General features: G+C 42.1%; 1 protein-coding gene across 4 annotated transcripts; it reads right to left on the bottom strand.

Annotated features, from left to right (window-relative positions):
* Positions 1-2,510: 2,510 nt before the first annotated feature.
* Positions 2,511-11,999, bottom strand: LOC109143411 (alpha-1-antiproteinase 2-like). Of its 4 annotated transcripts, XM_019280835.2 has the most exons (6): positions 11,914-11,939; positions 11,069-11,168; positions 6,499-7,164; positions 5,262-5,532; positions 3,365-3,512; positions 2,511-2,764 (listed from the first exon to the last, which is right to left on the bottom strand). In XM_019280835.2, the coding sequence occupies exons 3-6, from the start codon at positions 7,145-7,147 to the stop codon at positions 2,570-2,572; spliced, it is 1,263 nt and encodes a 420-aa protein (XP_019136380.1). In that variant the 5' UTR covers positions 7,148-7,164; positions 11,069-11,168; positions 11,914-11,939; the 3' UTR covers positions 2,511-2,569. The 4 variants fall into 4 exon arrangements, with proteins under 4 accessions (XP_019136380.1, XP_019136299.1, XP_019136419.1 ...); XM_019280754.2 differs by lacking the exon at positions 11,069-11,168 and having other exon boundaries at positions 11,914-11,999; XM_019280874.2 differs by lacking the exon at positions 11,069-11,168 and having other exon boundaries at positions 11,855-11,940.
* Between the last annotated feature and the right edge of the window lie 9,984 nt (positions 12,000-21,983).

Below are 21,983 nucleotides of genomic sequence, written 5' to 3'. Positions count from 1 at the left end.
CCGGCGAGTGGGAGGGATAAAATGTTAATCTGCAGGAGGGAGAGTGGGAGGCTGTGAAAAAGAGCTGGTCCGGAGAGGAAATGAGGAGAGTGAGTGTAATCAGGAAAACCTGTTTTGTTGCTTGCAGCAACGAGAGCAGGATTAAGAGAGTAGGACTTGGTGGATGGGGGGGAGAGATGAGAACGGGCCTCATAGCAGCACAGCGCAGCATGGATGTAGGCAGGGAGCAAGCTGTCTGCTGCTCTTTTGTGCTGAGTGTGGTGCCTGCCTCTTCTTAACACTGTCTCTGGCAAATCCTGCAGTGGAAAATCACAGCATGATGTCAATACAGCAGGAGCTATTGCCTAATGAAGCAAGTCTAGCAAACGGCTCCTGGACGCCGGTCTTGATTGACAGGAAGTCCCCTGTGGGAACGGCAGACGCCCCTCATCACCACCACTCACTGTCCCTGTAACCTCCCAACACGTTTTACAAACACGGAGAGATCGTATAAAAGATGCAGTGAGAGGAGAAGCACAAACAGTGAGGCGCTAGTTCTTTGCAGCAGCGTATCTGCTCCTGTGCTTCCCTCCTACTGCCCCTGTGGGCTCTTTTCTCTGGAATTTGTGAGGAAACCAGAATTCCAGCATCCTGCTTATGGAGGGGGCACATCTGTGAGGGCACCAAGATACTAAGGGTAGGAAAGGAAGGAGTCTCCTTCAAAAAATAAGGATTAACAGCCTGCAAAAGCTGATTTAGCTTTGAGAAAATTCTCTTCATCTTCAAACCTCTCGCAAAACCACTTTCCTCCTACTATGCTGTATTTCTATGTTTATGTCTTTATCCACTACAAAGTGGTTTACCAGGGAGTGAGCACTATTTAGTGCAGCTGTGGCCTCTGTTTCTTCAACACTTCTTGATGTAAACTCAGAATCACCCTACTAAAATCAATTATGTCCATTTTTCAACTGCAGCTCTAGGGAATTCAGTACATAACTAAGGATCTCACCTTTTTGAGCTCTCTACCCCCTAAAGGTTTTACTGCTGCTTTGCTGGATGTCTGTTGCTTAACAGCAGTTAACAGCAGGAGTGATAACAGCTGAGACTGACCCCACTGAGGCTGCACCCTGCAACTGTATTTCAGGGAGATGAGAAACCTACAGTCAGGCAGGAGGCCTTGTTAGTTACTCCTGTTTGGGCGTTGGGCCACAAAGCCACCCAAACTGATGGGGAAGTGTGCAGGAAGGTGCCAGAAAAGTACATGCATTTCTGTCACTCTGAGTCCTGCCTTTGATACCATGGGTTGTTGATATATTCATCTATACTGAGACTGTATTTAGTCAAAAACCACCATTAAGCATTGTGTTAACAGAGGGTATTTACTAGAAACACAGAGCAGAAAGGGGGCTTTCCTTTAGACTGCAATAGGGGAGACAATGCTTTGCAGAAGACTGATAAAATCACATTTGCTCTTAATTTTGCAGAGGGCACACAAGACCTTGCTGAGGCTGTGTTCTCTTCCCAAGCCATTTGACTGCTTCCAGTGTCATTGCCAATGACACGACACCATTTCATCTCCTTCCAAACCCCGCAACTTTAGAGAAAACAGGGCCAATTGTACCCTTTCTGGTACCAGTTGCCAAGGCAGGTCCACTGAATTCTGGTTTCCAGCCAGCCATCAAGCTGCCCTATGTTCTACCTAGGTGCCTGTCACCCCCTACCTGGGTCAGCTGATTTGGTTATTGTGTGCTCCTTACTTATGTTTTTGGCTGTAAAAGGACAGCATTTGAAAGATCTTTAATTTTCCAGAGCCTCCTTATAGGTTTTCCACGAATTTCAGCTGACAGCACGCTTGTGTAATTGCCATCCAAATACCTCACCTTCCCATTCACCTACATCCTCCTTCTCACTACTGATGGATGCATGTGTGAGAAGTCAGTAACTCCATCTAAATCTGTTAAATTGGCAACATGTGGTGAAAACCTTCAGATTCAAGGCAGATTTGATCCTCCTGCTCTCCTTTAAGCTGCGAGAAACTCAGGAAGATTTGCTGCTAGATTGATACTAAGAATGATAAAAGGTTTCTGGTGCAGAAAGCAGGTTTTTTTTTGTTGAAAGCAGATTTTCACATTCCTAGTGCTGTCTCCATTAGAAGCTTCAGGTTCCTGTGACTCTGCAATTTTGATCCAACTCTTCCCATCTCATATTTACTTAGCGTGAATTACAACCACTTCTGCTTTGTTTGCAATAATGTTCATAATTTTACCTGCTATTCTGGCTGACTACTTCGTATTAAGCAGGAGTCTTCTATTGTAATATAAACATTTCTCTCCAAATGCTGGCAAAGTTTAGGTCTTTCCTTGTCTTACAGTCAAGTAAAAAAGGCATTCTTTTCTAGCTGAATTTAAAACAATTTCTTCCTTCCTTTTCAGCAAGTGTCGTGGTCAATACCAATAGTTTTTGATGATGACATAAAATAAAAACTGTTATTGAAAAAGAACCATATATGAGCTGTTAGAAATGGAAATAAATCATGTCATGCATTTTCACATCTTTAATTAGTAGTAGCAAACAAAATTCATATGTCACTTCAGCTAGGGATGGTCGGGTTAACTATTTTTCCTATGAAGAGTGTGCTGTTTGTATCCCTATCAAAAATCAGCATGAGGAAGGGATGGCTGAATTCAATGGTTGGAGGAAGAGCCACTGCCATTATTTCAGCAGCAGTTGCTGCTGCTGCTTCAGTACCTCTCTCATCAACATCCAGAGAAGCCTTGTGAACAACCTGGGAAAAAAGAAAATAGAGTCACTCTGGGCAGTCAACAGCCACTTGAGAAATGAATTAGACTCCTTCTAAAGAAGCCCTGCTTTGAGGGACCCACTGAGAAGTGAGTAGGGGCAGAAGAGCTGTATTATTGTAGTCACGGCCGCTTAAATGAGGGCTTGGATGGAGCTATGGAAATCTCATTAAAAAGTTCGAAATATTGGATGAAGGGTAGAGGCTCCACCTGTAATTGTTTGTCTGCACCTCCAAAACTGAGTCTCCAGGGTGAGAAGGACAGGTTGTCATGTACCTGGGAGCATTAGTGCTTTTCCTTAAGGAGCCAGGGGTTGATGCTTCTCTCATGTTTCAGATACTGCCCAAAAAGTCTTGGCCAATACCATTCTTGGAAAAACATACATGCAGCAATCTAATCTGATCTCCAGTGTCACTGAGGGCCAAACTCCTTTTTTAAGCTTGCAGGCTGAGGCCTGGGTGACCCAGCTGCAGGCAAGCCAGGAAGCTGGGAGCTGTATTTACCTGGTGCTTCTGGATGCTACTACTGATGGGTTTTCCCGGTATGTTTGTGAAAAAACAGGAAAGGTCCAACAGCCACAGACTTACTTTGGAAACCTTCAGCTCTGGGGTGCCAGTGATGCCAGAGAGATCTGCCTGGTTTGTGAACACATCCACAATTCCCATCTTGCTAAGGGTGTTACGTATTTCATAGCTCCCAGATATAGAAAATTTGGGGAAGTAGAGGTCCATAAAGCTGTTAGGTAGAAGAGAAACATAGAGGGTGGTGAGAGGATTTTTCACCAACATAAAGGAGGGTGAGATATTTGTGTAATTCCCATGAGTGTCAAATCCCAGGAGTTTGGACCCTGAATGTACAATAAGCACTAATTCAATTGCTGGTTCTTTTCACGGTGATACAAGCACTATTATTCTTAATAATAATAATAATAGGAACAATCATAATGGTATTTATCTGGTGTTTTGCTTCAGGAAATTTGAGAGCACTCTGCTAAGTAGGACAGTAACAAGAGCCCCTCTTTACAGGCAGAGATGAGGGACAGCCCATGTCACTCAAGAAGGTGGAGAACTCAAGAGAAGTCCTGACAAAATCTGTTTGGGGAGAAGTGTGGCAAATCCCAACATTTCAAATCAAATAAGTATTTTTGACATAACTGGGGCATTTGGCATGGTCCCAGGTAAGGTCTGTTTCCTGCTGCCTGCACATTTGGATTCCATGTCCTCTAATTTTCTTCCTCCTCTGGGCTGGCCATGATCAAGTTTGCCTTTGACTATGAGCTGTTTGTAGGCAGTTCATGCTTAGTATGCTTTCTGTTGGATTTCTCTTCATGCCCTGTCCAGGGATCCTCAGATCATCCGAGTCACTCACAACAGTGATTACCCTTTAGGTAGCTCAAGTCTTTTGCTGCTTTGCCCAGAGACAGCTTGGGCTGTATAGCAAAACAGATGGGACCTGACTGCAGTGCTGTAGCCCACATGTGATACTGCCCAGTGCACTAGAAGAGGATGGGATCAAGTCCATCAGCACTGCCATCAACAAAACAGTAGGACAGAAATTACCATTTGGTTCTCACAGTTTCTCCCATGAAGAACTTATTCCTATATTGATCCTGACTGACCTTGCACCACAAATTCATTTAGATAAGGGTTTTCCTGATATTGCAGCTGAGAATGATACATTTTTTATTTTAGATAGTTGAGGTATCACATTATTAGCTCATATTCAGTTTGCTACCCATTATGTTTTTACTAACTGTGCTGGTATTTCTGTGATGATGCACTGAGATATATGGGTGTGAACTGCACAGCCTTATTAGTTGTGAATTAGGGCAGAGCTTGGTAAATTAAGCATGTATTAACTTGATATTACTCATCCACTGTTGCTAAGATCTCCTCTCCCAGACAAACAAGGTTGTAAAATGCATTAGCTGATGTTGGTGTCAATGGTTGAAACTAACAGAAACTCATTAGATTTTTATAGTTTCAAAACAAAATGCCAGAAAATCAGGACATCCACAATTAATCACTTGCCTGTTGTAAGATCAACTGTATGCTGCCAGATAATTGTGTAGGATATATCATGTCTATAAGCACTACAAACTGTGTGAATTATGCTTTATTTAAGGTTTAGACTTATGCCTGAGTGAGTGTCTCAGTGACATATGAGAAGTAAAACACACTAGCTGAAATCTCAGTACAGAAGATTTGGTTTAAAATTGTGACCATTCCGCTCAGTCCATGGAGTATTTTAGAAACACCAATCTAGGCTTGCTATTCAAGATGGTTGGGAGAGCAGCAAGTCACTCAGCCATCAACAAAAGAATGGTTAAATACCAACCAGCTGCAAGATTTTTACAGCTAGGGCACACAGGCCAAAAATAACCCACTCAGTTCCCAGAATCACCAAGTTCATAGTGTTTGCATTCCCAAAAAAGAAGAAATACTATAAATTAGGTGTCATTGCAGCTGACTGGCAGAAGATTACCTTTGGAAGAGATGGTCTGACCATTTCTGGATGGTTTCCTTGTCCAGAGTTTGCTCTAACTGCTTCATTTTCCCTTTTGCTGGCAGAACCAGAAATGCAGTAGCACTCCCATTATAATGCAGTCGTACCACAGTGCATGAGAGCTCTTCATCAAAATAGAAGTCAAATCTGCCCATCTGGTGCATCATAGGGACTTTCACAGTAGTTTCAGCATCCACAAAGAACTCCCTTTCTTCAGTATGCTCTGGTTTAAAAGGCTTTTCCCAGCTGCCTGATACAGAGAAGGAGAATTTGACTGAATATCCCATGTTCTATCCCATCACAGACTAAATTTTTTATAGCTAGTAAATAATATTCACCTATTTCTCCGTGTGTTAAATACAGAATTTTCAAACGTAACACTTTAAAATGTATATCACAGTAATGCAAGGATCTTTTACCTGTTCAAAAGAGTGCATTGGATTCCACTTTCAATTTACGTTTCAGATGCCAGTAGTGAAATAATTAGGCAGGTTTTTTTGTACCTACCACTGCTTTTCTGTTCAGGGGATCTAAGTGGCCTTTCTGTAAACATCATCTGTGTACTCATATACTGCATGCACTTAATTTCTATTGTCTTTAATTATAAGCCTCAATTTGTAGATTAAATAATGTAGGATCTCGTATCTGAGTGGTGTTATGTCAGTCTTAAGGGCACATCTAACCCACATCAGAAATGCACAGTTTCTGCTTTGTTCCTTAAAATTTTCTCCCCTATTCATTACTATCTTCTCCCATATATAAATGTTAGTGTGTATGGATAAAGGACTCAGATAGGGGAAAGAAAAAAGGGAATGTAGTAAATTAGGCTATTGAATCATGCATAATTTGAAAAAGAGGCATTAGGTCATGTATAAGTCTCAGTGCCTTCACTGAAAATTAGAAGAGCGTGGAACAATTGGAGTTATGGTTAAACCCAGGAGCACCAGATCAGGCTGCATGGAAGGCTGTGGCTTGGAGCAGAGCTCCTGGAGCTGTCACAAACAGAAATAAGCCTGTGTGGCCTCCAGCTGCCTTCCCATACTGAGAGGGGTCCTGTAACCTCTCCACCACCTCCACTATGCCATTAGGGGACCTTCTGGCCCAGAAAAGAGCACTTAAAATTTTCCCCAGACCAGTTCTCAGTCAAGGTAGCCAACACGAGGTCTGTTGATAAGAATGAATAGTGAGAATGTGAACCCTAGAAGACTTAACTTACCTTTAAAGAAAGCAAAGCTAGCCAGAAGCATTACAGTTTGTGGGTCTATGTCCTTGACCAAATTAGTAATTTTCCCATGTGTTTTCCTCTCTATATAATCATTGATGTGCTTTTCAGCTTCTGTGGGTTTGTTAAAGTCAGTGGTAAAAGCCTCCAGCTGATACAGAGCTTTGGCATCATCTAAAAACTTTTTTAGGAGTTTCAGCTTCTCTGTTACAAAGATGGCATTCCCCATGTTGAGCTGGACTCCGCCCTCAGGATGGTTCAGCATGTGGATTAAGTTGTGGAAGCCTTCATGTATCTCTTTCTCCTGAATCTCTGTAAGGTTGAAGGTGAGTCCTTCCAGGATCTGAGACTGCGTGGCTGATCTAGCCCCAAGAGCCAACATCGCAAATGCAGTGGAGATGCTCACAGGAGAGAAGAAAATGTTCTTATTAGGTGTCTCCTGTGTAACCTCCCTAAAAAACTGGAATGCAAAGTCAGCATTGTTTGGTACAAGTTTGAGGCAAGCGATCGCTTCACCTCCATGATGTATGTGGTGTTTAGGGTCATTTGGATCATGTCCATTGTGGTCACTGGGTGGGAGCTGATTGTGGGCAACTGCATGAAACCCAGCCAGTAGCAAACTGAGGTAGAATGTGGTCTTCATGTTCTTGTGTTAAAATCCTAGAGAAAAAAAAAGGAGATGATATTACTATGGTAAGTAAATAAATGAAGTACAAATAGTTATTCTGTCATTACCACTGAATAAAAAGTCTTCTCTCTTTCTTTTGTCCTCAATTTCCATGTTCTCCAATTCTTGCCAGAATTTTTTTTTTTTATTTTCCCAGGCCTCCTGGCAAGTCTCCAACAACTCTTTCTACCACCCCCACCCTAAATACCTGCAAAGACAAAATTCAGCATGGATTAGTTGAATACACAGCACCCTCAGCAGGCTGGAGAATGGAGCATATCCCATGAGAAAACACCTCGTGGCTAATCGCTGAAAGGCTGCAGTACCACTGTGCTTTTGACACTAATGGTCTGAATAATTCCTTGAAAGTTCATCATAGAAGAAGTCTGGCTGTTTTGCGAGTTAGGGGAGAAAGAAGAAATTCATGCAAGTGAGCAGCAATCAGTAGCTACATAGAATGTGAGCAAATAGGCAGGCAGGAGATCTTTAAATAAACTTTTGGTCAGATTGATAAGGTGCCCTATTTAAAAAAAGGACAAATAGTGGTGGCTGTTCTTCAGCAGCAAACCAGATAAACCCCTACCTCTCTAAGGAAGAGGTGGGTTTTTTTCCTGAATGGAAGTTATGCAATGTTTTAAATAAGAATCTGAAACAACATGTTGCCTCTTCAACCAAACTGTTGGAGTGGGTTCGTTTTCAGCACAGCAGAAGCAATCAATGTCATTAACAAAGAACAAGGCCATATTATTATCAGCTGCTCCACTGGTCAAAGGGCGAAGCCACACTTGGCTGTGGTAGCCTCATTTCATTGCAGAGCTGACACTCTGCACTGTATAAGCTCTTAAAAGAGACCTTGGAAATGGGGTTATGAATGTCCCAATAGGCCTCATTTCTGAGGAGGAATCTAGGGCAAAGAAATGGTGCAAGAGTTGCACAGGGTTTGAGGAGATAATGAGCCAGATTTGCTAAAATTGTGCACAGAGAAACATATTACACCAATTGCACCCTTCATCTCTGGCATGACTCAACTTGAGAGACTCGTCAGAAAGTGCTACACTTATGGTCTTGCTTTCTCTATAAGATCAGAGGGAGCAATTTGTGTTAGCAGTTGAATATCCACTTACAGTTAGACTCATGAGAACAACAAAACATTTTCAAGCTATAATCAAACATTCAAACATTTACATGTTTGTTATAAGTAATTTTAGAAAGAAAGCCTATTTAAGAGCATTACTGACAAGTGTAAGAACTGTAAGGGTTGGGTTCTTGGTAACTACATTTTCAATTACTGTATACAGTAGTCTTAAATTATAGTTTGGTTTCCTCTGATTTTGACATTGAAATACTTCTCCATGTATCTAGATACTTGTAACTCAACATAAGAGCTTCAGTTCTGAATTTTTAAAACTGCTATCAGCAAGCCAATGTATTAGTCAGACTTTGAAAAGAAATCAACTCCCAAACAAAAGCGTCATAGCTAAGCCTAATTTATTTCCACATATCCAGCAGGCTGATTCAGAAGCTGCCTATGAATAAATTATTTACTATGAACTATTTACTCAGCTGCAGTCATAATTTATTAAGAATAACATGAATACCAAAAAAGAGAAACATTTCATTGTTCATTGGCATAAGTTGCCACCTGTTCTCTATCTCATCACATTTAATATTTATTACAAAATATGCACCTGATAGATAGGCTTTTCTATGTATACCTCAAACCACCAATTCTATTTACTTGGAATGCAAAGCAGAAAGGGAGTTTAACTGACTTGACCTCAAAATTATGGTGAAAGGATGTAGAATGATTTTGCTGTAAGGGTTCTGTAAAATACTGGTTACAGTTTTCTGAAGGATATTTTCCCTATCCTGATATTTTTTCTCTATGTAGTTACAACATGTTCGCATTTTGTGGTTAATTTATGTACTTTCATGGAATTAATTTCATTTTATTACAGCTCTGAATTCACAGATAATTAAATACAATCTGAATCTGAATCATCCATCTGTTACTCAGTACTGGCCAATCACAAACTGCCAAGACTCATGAGTCAAACCTCAAAAAATCTTGATAATAGTTAGTTTTAAAGGCATGAGATTATAAAAGACTTAGCAGTTGTGATTTGTAGAGGTCTTTTTTTGTTGTTTAAGCCTTGAAGATACAAGTGACCCTTTCCATTAGTCCCTTTTTTGAAACCTAAAGGTACTTTTATAGTAAGATTTGCACCCTCTGAACCTTCAGAATATGATTGGGGATTGTTACTTCATATTTGACACTCTTTCATTTGATGTCATTGTGACTTCTGGGTAAGCAAGTGATCAACCACTGACAAATTGACAGAAGACACCCTTTCAGCATGAAACAGAAGATGCACATTCTCATATGGTCTTAAAGATTGATAGATTTTCCTATGGAGCATAGTTGCTAATGATTAATTAAAAAGCAAAGAGCTGAGAACCTGTGCTATAAAGCCTTTAGGAAATTCCCAATCTGAAGGAGTTCAGTTTGCAGAAAGCTCTTTAAGACCTTTACTTACATAATTCCCAGAAAAAAAACCAGTTTATCCATCAACATAGCAGTAGAAGTGAAAAGCACTTCTAGTTCCAAACCTAGTCTGACTTGTTGAATAGCCTGAAAGGAAACACTTCTACCTCTGCCTCTTTTCTTTGTGTGTGTTACACAATGACAGTATATTTGTGGTGTTCAAGAATAGGTTCCTCTAAAGAAGAGCTTTTAATCAAACCAGACAATGATAAAAAAGCACGCCAGCACTTGGTGGACAGAGTTTTTGGCAGTTTATCGCTAGTGATAACACTTGCTGAATATATTACCTCTTCCCTAGCACACAGTCTTCCCTACCATGCAACTCAGAAAAAAAATGGAGAACACTGGGATTAGCTGAAGTTACCTTAGAATACTTCCACCAGAAAACCTGGAAGTGAGCTGGACTGAGTTTTCTGACTGACAGAACTTGCTTCTTTGTGGATATAGCTATTTTGTCCATTTTAGGGCTGATTTCTGTCTCTGTGGTTTGAAGAGACAATTCTGAAGACAACTTTCTGCCTTTAGAAAGAACTTTCTGCCATGTATTAATCCAGGAGATGAATATCCATCCCATACTACTCCCGTAAGGTGTCCTCATTGATAATCTCGTTTCAGACAACATGAAAATTTGCACGACTCAGAAATATATGAAAGCATGAAATAGAAAAGCTGTTTGCTCACCAGATGGTGCTGCTTCCCTCCTGATTGTTTCTGAAGGAGGAAATCTGAGAAATTTGTTTCCTGAAAGCAGCACTGTGGGGGCACCAGGCATATCAAGATACAGCACCACCACCAGTGGTGTCTGCTGAACTAAATATCAGCTACCCAGAGACTTGTAAAAAAACTCCACCCAAGCACACGAAAAATCACAAAAGAAAGATTTGACTAGTCATATCTGTGTGTGAGAACATGACCTCAGAAACCTGCTGTCCAGGACCACCTATTCAAAGGAGCATCACAAACTCACATGGGCTTTCCTGGCTGGCCAGAAAGCTCTGCATATTTAATTGTATGCACCTGAACAGGTTCAGGGCTTGTTCCAGACTGATCATCTAGACATTCACTTCTCTTGTCATTCAGAGTTTTGATACCTCTATGCCTGAGCCCCTGAGGAGATTGGAAACACAAGCTGAGGACATTGGACTCTTTGGAGAGTCCAACCACTGTGACTATTTCATTAAATGTAATTCCTTTTGCAGGAGAAATGTGGAAGCCTATTTTACACTATCCTTTAGAAATGTATGTGACTGTTCACAGGGCTGTTTGGTGTTTTTTCTATCTTCTGTGAGCCAGCTTAGTATTGGAGAACTCAGCCAGAAAGTGGCATCATTCACCTCTAAGCCTCCTTTTACCTGGAAACAGGTGAACATGAGCTCTCACTCTTCTACCAGGCCACCATGCGTATTTGCTGTTGAACCTGAGTTACTGCAAACACTCAGGGATGAAGCATCACTGAGGCCAAGAGAATAAAAAAGTAGACAAAAAAGAATGAGTGCAGTGGTTACGGCAGTCAGGTGGGGATTTTCTTCTCTCTGCAAGAACAGATCAGACCATGTTCTCAGTTCCTACATTCCAATGTACACCCGGTCACAGCCCCGTTTCTGACTCATTGAAAATGTTGACCTCACAGTGATCTTCTGAACATGTGAAAATCACCAGTTTCTTGCCTGCCTTCTCAATAGGCCTGTAATCTGATGATTACACCAGTAATGTCTCATCTAAAAGGGAAGCAGACATTAGATATACCATTCCCTAAGCAATGGTATTTCTTGTAGACCTTCAGTATAAAAATCATCAGAATTACTTAAAAAGAATCAACAATACATTAAAAAAGGTTTTAAGCACTCAACCTCAGGCTTTTAATGAATCAGGGCCTATTTCTAGCAGGAGGTACATCAGGGAAAGCCCCCCTTGTAGGATTTCCTGGCTCCAGAGACCACCTTGCTTTCTGGCAAGACACCCTCCTCTGCTTTTAGATTCTTACTCCTTCTTCCAGTGACCTGACAATGTGTAGACAACTCATTGCCTCAGTTGTGATGCCTATGTCCTTTATCTCCAGCTGACGCAATAAAAACCTCTTTATCTAGGACAGATTTCAGTATAAGATGCAACCCTAGAAAAGATTTAGAATTGATTACCTGCAAAAAGAGGAGACACTTTTGAAGTCTCTATAGGAAGCGAAAAAATCACTACTTACAGCAGCTTCCAAGGATCCTGCTATCTTCACCAGGACTACCCTGCAACTCCCTCTCTTATTTATACAGTTAAATAGCATTATGAAAGCAAAATGTCCTCTAGAAAACATTAACCAGGACAGACAAGTGTTACTACTTTAGGAATGATACAGAGTAAACAGTGAAGACAATTTTTCTGGACAAGCACTGATTTTTGCTGTATATGCATGGCCAAACCCTGCCTTTACTTAGAGCAGTCATAAGAGTCCCCTGCATTTCTACACATCCTGCTGCTGGGACTCCAGCTATTCACTCTAGGAAATACTTCGCATGCATCATTAACTTCTGTAAACTGCATGAGTTCATACAGCAGAAGTACTGAAGTGAGTAAAATGAAACATATACATAATACTAGACATGAGCCTAAGGAAAAGACAGCTGGATGCATGCTATAGCCAGATCTCAATTTAGTATTTTTCACAGAGATATTTTGCTTCCTCTACACCAGACTTCTAATAGTTTTTGTTTGGCATATTTGTTTTAAATGATACACTATTTCTTAATTACCTACACTGTCATTAATAAGGGCCAATTTCTGGGGACATCACTGGTGTTCGTAGTGGTTGGGGATTGCTATAGGAATGTGCATCCAGGACCCCATGGCACCCAGCACTCAGCCAGAGTGGTGTCACCCGGTGCCTCATGCAGCAATGGACTGAAGGACAAACTCTTGCCTGTGCTCCCAGTGTGGGCTGGCACAAGGTGCAGGCACTGCCAAAAGGCAGACAGGGAGGGGCAGGCCAGTACATCAGAACCTGCTTTCACACAGAGTTGGACCCATGCAGTCAGGCCACCTGTGTATTACACAACCCCTTTAAGGGTGTGCTCCTGCAGCACCCACAGAGGGGTCACAGGGACTGTGCTAATGTGGGTGTGACTGAGGGATTGGAAAATTCACAGGTCAATGCCCCAGTGAACACCTTCCATCCAGGAGCATCCCCTTAGGAGGTAGGGGATTCAAGGAGAAAAGGTGCTATACATCATAGAATCATTGAGGTTGGGAAATACATCTGAGACCATCAAGTCCAACCATTAACGCAGCACTGAGAACTCCATCACTAAGCCTTGTTGTTGCCAGATCTACACATCTGTTAAATGCCTCCAAAGATGGTGATGCCACCACTTCCCTGGGCATCCTGTTCCAGTGCTTCATAATCCTTTTGATGAAGAAATTTTTTCTAATATCAAATCTAAACATCTCCTAGCACAACTTGAGGCCATTGCCTCTTGTCCTATCACCTCTTACGTGGGAGAAGAGACCGACACCCACCTTGGAGCAACCTCCTTTCAGGCAGTTGTAGAGAATAAAGTCTTCCCTGAGCTTCCTTCTCCCCAGGATAAACAATCCCAGCTCCTCCAGCTGCTCCTCATTAAGACTTGAGCTCCAGACCCTTCACTATCTCCGTTGTCCTTTGCTGGATATGCTCAAGCACTTCAATGTCTTTCTTGTGGTGAAAATGCCTTTTCTTGTAGTGCACATTAAAGAAGGAATCTTTCAGAAAGAAAAGGTTTACAATAACAGGGTAAGTGTTTTGGTAGGATTTTCCTCTGGGCCATTCCTCAGGGGTTAGCAATGAATGGAAGCATTTCTTCTCCTCTCTTTTCCAGCCTGTATGCCTGCACAGTTGAAACTACCAGTAGTTACAGCATGGAAGGTTCTATGCATTTAGGGGTGTTGGCACTTCTGCAAATCCTTTCCTTCCTAGTTTCTACCTCTTTCTCTTCAGTGGGTTCCTTTCACCTGTGCAAAGGTAAGCAGAGTGGTTCAGGAGTTTTGATCCAGACTGCTAGCAAATGTTTTTTAATTGTTTACAGACTGAGAAAAGCAGCTGGGCACATGCAGCCTGTTTTTCTGTAAACTAGCAAATGAAAATAACCTCTGAGGTTACAGAGGCTTACCTAAAACATATTCAGACTGAAGATGAGTAACACATGCACCGAGAGAAAAATGAGAGCACAATTAATGGAAAAGTTCAGCTATGAATAAAGTTACTGAAAAAAGTGAAGGAAAAAATAATTGACTTAATATGACTTCATTTAAGAGCAATTTACTTTTGCAATTGGAAGTACCATTCACCTGCTGACATTTGTATAGGAGTGCAAGAGGGAAAATGAAGTAAATGAAATCTAATCTGTATCCATCTCCAGCATTATATCCAATGTGGCACCTGTTTTCTTTTTCCTCATCTTTGTAACAGTTTCATCCAATCATGCAAGCCATCCTGAAATTTTCTGAGACTCTGTTTCAATATTTGATATCAGAATATGTTGCATATGAACTTGCAGCTCTCTTTTTATGCAGGCAGTAGGCTTATGTAGGCACTGTTCTGGTATTCTGAAAGACAGGAATCCTTCCATTTGGTTCTCTTGGTCTGGAATATTAGTCTTATTACTTTGAACCCCAAGTTACTCTGGAGTTTTTAAAGTATTATTATTATTGTTATTATTATTAATATTAACATACCTTAATAATACTGTTTCATTTTTTAGTAAATTGACAACATTAAAGAGTCATACAGTGTGAATTCCCTTGAAAACAGGCTGGCCATAGTCCAAAAAGAATTAATTATTTAAGTTAGAAGAACTGTGTTCTTGCTTCTCTAGTAGAGAAACACTTTCATCTTTTTAAAATACTTAACTAATTTCCCTAAAAGCCATTTTAAAACACAGTGGGTTGTTGCTGTTCTGATGATGCCTTCTGGAGAGCAGAGAGCACAGAGTCCCTTCAACAATAGCACTGAGTAAATGTCAGTGTGGAACCGGTGAAAGCTGTATCCCACTCCCCTGCCAGGCTACATTTAATTTGTGGAGCTCTGTGTTTCAAGAGGAAAGGCACTCGTGGTTACAGGGAGCAGTTCAGCAGTGACCTGCTGGAACAAATGCCAGTACAGATCAAGTACAATTGTGTCAAGTGCCTGCTCCAGTGCTTCCATGTGACAATACAGCAGACCTTCACCTTTAAGTTCCTTCTTTTTTGCTTTCATGCTGTGCACTGGTCTTGCCCCCTGCCAGCCCCACACAGGGGTCTGGGCTCACTCCAAGGGGGAGTGTCTTGTTCAGACAAAAATTCCAGCTCCGATTAGGGCATGCACACGTAGTACTGTCCCCTGAGCCCCTGCAGTGAGTTCCTTCCCGTGTTTCCAGTCTATCATCAGTTTTTTCTGCAATGCAGTCAAGACCTTCTGGGTCCCAAGGAGAGTTATGTTCTATCAGCTCCAAAATCTGGCTTGGAGTCTGCTTCTTTATCTTAGGCTGTGGTTGCACAATTGCTTTAACCTGACCAAAGTACAGGATGCTGCTGCCAGAGATGTCTCATCCCCCTGCATCCCTGCCATCTCTCCAGGATGTCTGATGGTCTCTGGGAGCTGGAGCCCAGGACAAGTGGGGAGAGGCTGGGGAACAGGTCTTTTTCATCCTGGAGAAGACCAAGGGCGAGGCTGCACTTGCTGTCCTCCCCCACCTAATGGGCTATGTCAGAGAGCAGATGGAGCCAGAGGTGCCCAGTGGTAATGAGCAAGGCACAGGATGCAAGCTGCAGCAAGGGAAACACAAATGAGATCTATGAAAAGGAGTGTTCACAGGGAGCTCAAATACAAGGGCACATCACTGTGTGAGCCTGTGAAACTGCTGTCCTTGAGGACATCCAAAACCTGGCTGGACATGGTCCTGAGCAACCTGAGCTACATTCCAGGCTGGTGCTGCTGTGAGCAGGTGGTGGGATTGGATGACCTCCAGAGGTGCCTTCCAACATAAATTTTCCTACTTTTCTAACAAAAAATGACTGTGAAACCATGCTCTCAGGAGTCCCTGACTTCACTTGCACTGCAGGTTTGCATTTCATCCTGCAGGGAAACTCCTTTCTGCTTCTCATCACATGAGTCCAGAGGCTTTTCCCTGAAACACTCGGCTGCTGGGAAGGTGTCATCTCCCTTGTCCTCTGGCGTGCCCTGGCAGAGCCAGCACAAGGCAAGCAGGCCTCCCTCCTGGCTGCCCAGACACAAGCTCTGCCAGAGCACAGTACACAAAATGCACACTGAGAACAAACAAATCTGGTGGACCATCTGCCATGCTCCCAGCACACCACAGCCATGGCAGGTGGCTCACACTCCTCTGTGGTGCTGCCTGTGCTCAGACTTGCAGCACTGCACAGGACTGTGCCCTTCTCCTCAGAGACTTTGACAGTTCCCAGCACTGGCTGGATCTCAGTAGGAATCCATGTGGCTGCCTTGATTTCTCTAGGCCTGCCTGTAATTCAGGCCTGCTAATGATATGCTTTCTAATAGTCTGTGTGGTGGAGAGAAGGAAACTGGTGAACCTTGGATCAGGCAAAGTTGAATGGGCTATTTTAAAAGTTGCTATGAAAGAAATATTTGGTACGGCCATTTTCTTTCACATATGTCCTTTAGGATGGTAAGTTTTCAGATATGTCCTTAGTGGGGAGCTCAAGACATTGGGATTTAACTCAATTTTCTTTCTAAGTGTGCAAGAAGCATGTGTGCAAAAAACATGACTGCAGGTGTCTCAACAGGTCTGACTCCTTGCTGTCTGCCCTCAGGACAAGATACAGCATCTCTGAAGATGAAGTTGTGTGATTGCAGTGGGGATAGCTATCACTGATTAGTGATAAAATCCTTTAGCACAGAAGAGCAGAGCTTGGAAAATGTTCCAGTACACACTAATTCATCTTGCACATATACATTTATTATTGAGTAGATTTATGTTCTTCTTTCTTGAGCCGTGAATACACAATATATGTGAGTGGGTCTGAGAACAAGTGTTGACAGTTCCCTACCATTTATGTGGACAAATCTCATTCCTCTCTGTGTCTTTTTGCAGTTGCTCCCTGTGGAGAACCATAGAGAAGAGGAAGATTCAGTGAACCTGTTGCTTCTATGCTCTAAAACTATGTGGTCTGAACATACTCAGTGTTAGATCTTTATTTTGATAGTGGTTCCTTCTTTCACCAAAGGAAGGTCCTAGGTTTCCACAGGTTTAAAATGTCTGCACACCTCTTGCCCTGAGCTGTGAGACATAAGAGATTTAAGCTCTGGAAGCTGCTCAGGGGGTATCAACTTCTGTACACACCCTGTGGAAATGCTTTCTTCCTTCAAATCCCTCCTTAAAAAGCGCATCACCTCTGCTCAGATACCTTTAGATCTCTCTGAAATGGCTAGGAAATTGGAGATTTACAGAAATTGGAGACACTTACAGAAATACCCAGTAGACTGAAAACTAGCTTATTATTTAGCTTGATTTTACACCCCATGAGTCTACCATCTCCTGTGTGTTTGGCTGATTGCTCCAGCATTTGCACTGTCTTCTCTTCCCCCAGAATCTCATTTTTTGGTCTCATCCACCATATGTAGTGATCATTATGCACTTGGACACCTCAGAAGTGGGATACTGCCGGTGATAAAACCTGGAACTCTTGGAAGGGCTGTCACATACTGGGCACCTCAGTGGGACACATTAACTGCAACCTGCTGCAGTTGGGAAATGCCAGGATGAAGGTGGCTGTGCTGTACTTTTTGGTGAAAGACAGGACTGGTGGAATCCTGCTCCACTGACATTGACTTGGCATTACATTTCTCCAGAGGTAAAACTCTGAGGCCTCAGTCTCACTTCCAAACACAGATATTCATACACTTGAGTTAAGAATTATGCAGCATTTTTTTCCACAAGGTGCCTTTCCCGAAGGAGAATATAAAGATATCTGCACAGAGGGTCTTGAGATGTATTTGTCAGGGCCACATGAATTTCTGTATTTCCTAGTACTTAAACAGACAGTTGTGCAAATTCAGCATTGATTTAGCTCAGTTTTCAGCTGACGTTCATTATACCTTGCAACTACTTACACGGTGGTGATCATGGACATGTAGTAAATAGACCCAGCTGGTCTTGGCCATCACTACAAGTTACCTGGGCATACACAGAAACATCCAACACCATCTGGCCAAACAGTGCACTGATATTAACAGACAGGAGTTACTCTGTGTCTTTTGGCGAGGAAAACTGGCTTGAAATATCTCTTACTCAGTAAAAATGCATTTTCATGCCAAGTTTCATTGCTAGTCTTGTTTTGCTTATAATGACAAGACTTGTATGATTTTGTTTTTACTTTCTACCTTCTTTATTACTTCTCAGAAAGCCACCCAGCTTTTGGGAGATGGTGGCCATGTGGGTGACTGGAGATGTCAAGCTAAATAGAGAAGCCAGGTTTTTGGGGCTATGAAGGTTTCAGTTTGTGAAAGATCTGATGCTCAGTAGCTGTTCCTAAATATGGCCATTTTTAGGAGATATTTATTCCTGCTCTAGTCCGTTATCTCCAATGAACAGGGTCTGTGTCCTGCTCTTCATATCCTTTCATCTGTTGAACAATGTTATAAACCCAGACTCTGTCATAAACATTAACCAGACTAGGGACAGATAATCATTCCTGAGGAACAGCAAATAATGTCGGTATTACCTATGTTTCTTTTTTCACAAAAGCCGAGGGACTTTCTAGTTAGGGGAAGGTCAGCTGCATGGTGAAGAGGCAAGAGCCTCTGACAGGGTGAAATACTCCTGTCAAAACTCATCTTCATCCAGATGTGTTGTGTCAGGCTGCCCAGATAAACTTCTGAAGCTTTTGCTGAATCTGCTGAATAGTTACTTCCCAAATACTTTTTAGATGAAAAACTAAATAATTTAATTTTGACAGTTTCTGAACTGGAACAGTATTTTAGAAGCTTCTTTAAAATGTTGTCTGACTCTTACAATGCCTCCCTCAGCTCAGTAATTTGCTACTTTTCAGCTGGGATTAGAAAAATCCTGCTGATCTCTTGGAGAAACTCTCAGCTCATTTACTGAGAAAATGAAAAGTGGTTTTCTGAAAATGTTTTTCGTCCAAAGGGCAAATCTGAAATTGGTTGAACTGCTCTGGCATGGTGCTTCATTCAGGAGCAGACCTGGGGATGAGACCAGTGGGAATTAGGGAAGGGTGTGGAGGACTGTGTACAGGCACCAACCTGCCTCCAAGGGGAAAGGCTCCCATCCCACGCACACTCAGTTCAGCAGAGCTGGCTTCTGCTTCTGGTGAATGAAACTCCTGAACGCCATGAAAGTACAAGGAATAGTTGACACAATTGATGCATATGATATTCTAGTAATCAATTGCTATGAAATATTTTTAATAGTTTTGTTCTTACAAAGCCTGTTCATGCCTTGGGTTTTTTTTCTATTATCTTCAAGTGTGTTTAAGGAGAAAAATATTGATGGATGTGAGAGAGCAGCTGGTCCCAGGTCTGAGATGGAAATCAATCACCTCAGAGGAGGCCCCTTGTCTTTTGGACTCAGGCAGTATGAGCAGAGGAGGATGATCTAGTAATGTGAAATGTGCAGTTGTTTGCTCAATAAATTAAACTCACATTTGGAAAAAAACAGTGCAGAAAGAAGTCTGTGTTTCTGGTTAGGATCAAAAAGGGAAATTTCCTGTAAAATAGAGGTGGAAGAAAACCAACAAGAAACCAGAGATAGCCCGTAAGATGATGAACTGGAACATGGAGTCTGTACTTCTAAAGCACCTAATTTAGATCCTTTGTTGCCCTTAGACATGAAACATAACAGGTTTTTATAGTTCCCATCTCATCCCTGATAACAACCAGTTGATAGTGCTCCTGCAGCTGGTGAGTTGTGAGCAAAGAGAAAGGGAAGGACCAGTGGAACTGTAATTCATGTGGTGCTGCCTTGCCCTTGTAGTAAAAGCGTGTTGGACCCCTTGTGCCTTCTTACCTGGCAACCTTCTAACCTGTCAGCTACAAACCCCTTTCTCCTGTAGGTGCTGTTTGCTCACCCTCACTCTGTTCCCCACCAGAAGCTCAAGATGTAAGGAATAATTGTGAAGTGCAACATCCTAGTACTATTTACAAGTATTGAGTATACCACAAAGCCAACCTTTTCACCTTGAACTCCATCAGGAATTTCCATGTGTTTGTTCCAGCATGTTGTGACACCAGTGAGGGCTCCATCTGTTCTTTCCTATTTTCTCTCTGTTCTTTAATATCAGCTATTCAGATATTCCATGTTTTGACCAGACAGCATACTATTGCACTGGTATTGGGAATAGGAGCTTCTTTAGGCAAAGGTGATAGTGGAGTGAAGGACTTTGGGTCCAAATGCAGATAATTATTCCTGTGGTAGAAGGGTTACGTGGAATCACACAAAATGGGAAGCTATTTACAGGTGATCAGATAGCAACAGCAGCTACCCCTAGTCTCCCCACACAACAATCATAGAATCTCTCAAGACTTTTGTCTTGGCAGTGCCCTGTATTTATCATAAGTTTATATACAGCCAGGAATGCCATATGTTCTCAATTCTTCTCAGCTAGTGTTCCCAAATTCAGGTAATACATGATGAAAGAAATCGAGAGTGGAAAGCAGATATTTATACCTATCATTCTTCCAGAAAAATGCAGTTGTTGCTAAGCAGCTTTTCTTTTTCATCATGAAGAGGATGGGGCTCTAGGATGGATACTTCTGAGCTAGGCATAAGAAGGGAGTTAGGAGATGTGATCAGAAGGAAGATTGATTTAGCTGGTGGGTCTGAACCCAATGAGGAAGTATTAAGAAGAGCAGTGTGTGCATCTGTGTGCGTGGCTTTAGGCAGATAGGCAGTGGGTGAAAGCTGCACTCTGGCAGGAGTCTTTAGCTGCAGCAGAAACCTTAGAGAGGTGTCCCAGGGGAAGAAACTCTCTTCTCCCTTACCTGAGCTGCCCCTGCCAGATGGTCTTCCTGTGAAGGGTTAAATGGTCTCAGAGGTGGCAAAGCATCTTTATCTCTTAAACATTTCCATCTTCTCCCTGCCCCTCCTGTCCCTCCCTACCTCTCCGTCACCTTCACAGAAAAGGCTCTGATCATCATTTTCCACATTGGCACCAATTCTTTCATGCCCCCCAGACCCCCGCATTCTGACCCCAAAACAGCCAGAGGTAGTATGTCCATAAATTGGAAGCTGCAGATTTGCTTTTGACTTTCCTGTTTCTGTCTTCAGGTTTTCTGCTGTGAGACTTCCTGCATCTGTTTCATGCTACATGAATGCCTCTGTTCTGACAGGCTGAAGTCTGTGAAGTCATCTATGTACCAAAGAAATAATACCCTAGTTATCTACTAATGATGGGAATTAGTCCTTCCCAAAAATCCTGCATCTTTCTACAATTTGTGCTCAGTGATCCGTGCTTGCCCTATTACTCTTTAAAAGTTTAAAATTTTAAAAATTTAATTAAAAAATCATCTTCATGGTAGTGAAAAGGCCATCTGCCTTCTTAGCTGGCTAAAGAAGAGCTTCTTTGTGTAGAGCAGACTGTCATTGGCCTAGTGAGCTGCGTCAGCTGGGCATGAATTAATTAATTGAATGAGTTAATCTGTGACACAGATAGCTAATGTGAGTTTAATGTCCCTAACTACTAAAATCTAATGGTATCCATGGCACTTTAAAAAGGACCCCATCACATTCATCTGACCTTTACTGCTTTTTGCACTGTCTTTATATTGTTTGAACAGGCTTACACAGTGAGCCCACTGTTATACATTAAACAGAGCAAATAAAGTTAGTACAGTAGCTGGAGAGCAAGCAGTGGCAACATTGCTCTTCTGGGCACAGCTGCATGCCAGCACAAGAGAGCAAAAGTAACACTGAGCACTCCTGGGTCCCCATGGCTCTGCTGTTTCTTGCTGTCTCCTAAGGTTCATACCAGAAATGAAGGGCGATGGGATTTTCACAGAGCTTCTCTTGCAAAAGGCTGATAGGATATAGCAAATACTTTCCTTCCCCCGCTTTTCTTATTCAAAGTTCTTCAGAGGAAATCCAACAGCAGCGGGGCTCCAGATTCAGACATATCAAATAAAGTTGTTTTCTTCATAAATCCTGACAAGTGTAGTTCTAGTTGCATGTGACAGATGCAACATTTCTTCTTGAGACATCTTTTCTAAATTGTATTTCATGCTTGAAAAATAAGCCTCTCCTTTGAAGCTGTGTCACTTTTATTCTCTTCCCC

The sequence above is a fragment of the Corvus cornix genome, chromosome 5 (genome assembly GCF_000738735.6).
Source record: "Corvus cornix cornix isolate S_Up_H32 chromosome 5, ASM73873v5, whole genome shotgun sequence".
NCBI classification, from domain to species: domain Eukaryota; kingdom Metazoa; phylum Chordata; class Aves; order Passeriformes; family Corvidae; genus Corvus; species Corvus cornix.
Note: the sequence above shows the minus strand (reverse complement) of the source record. Positions and strands in the feature narration are given on the sequence as shown.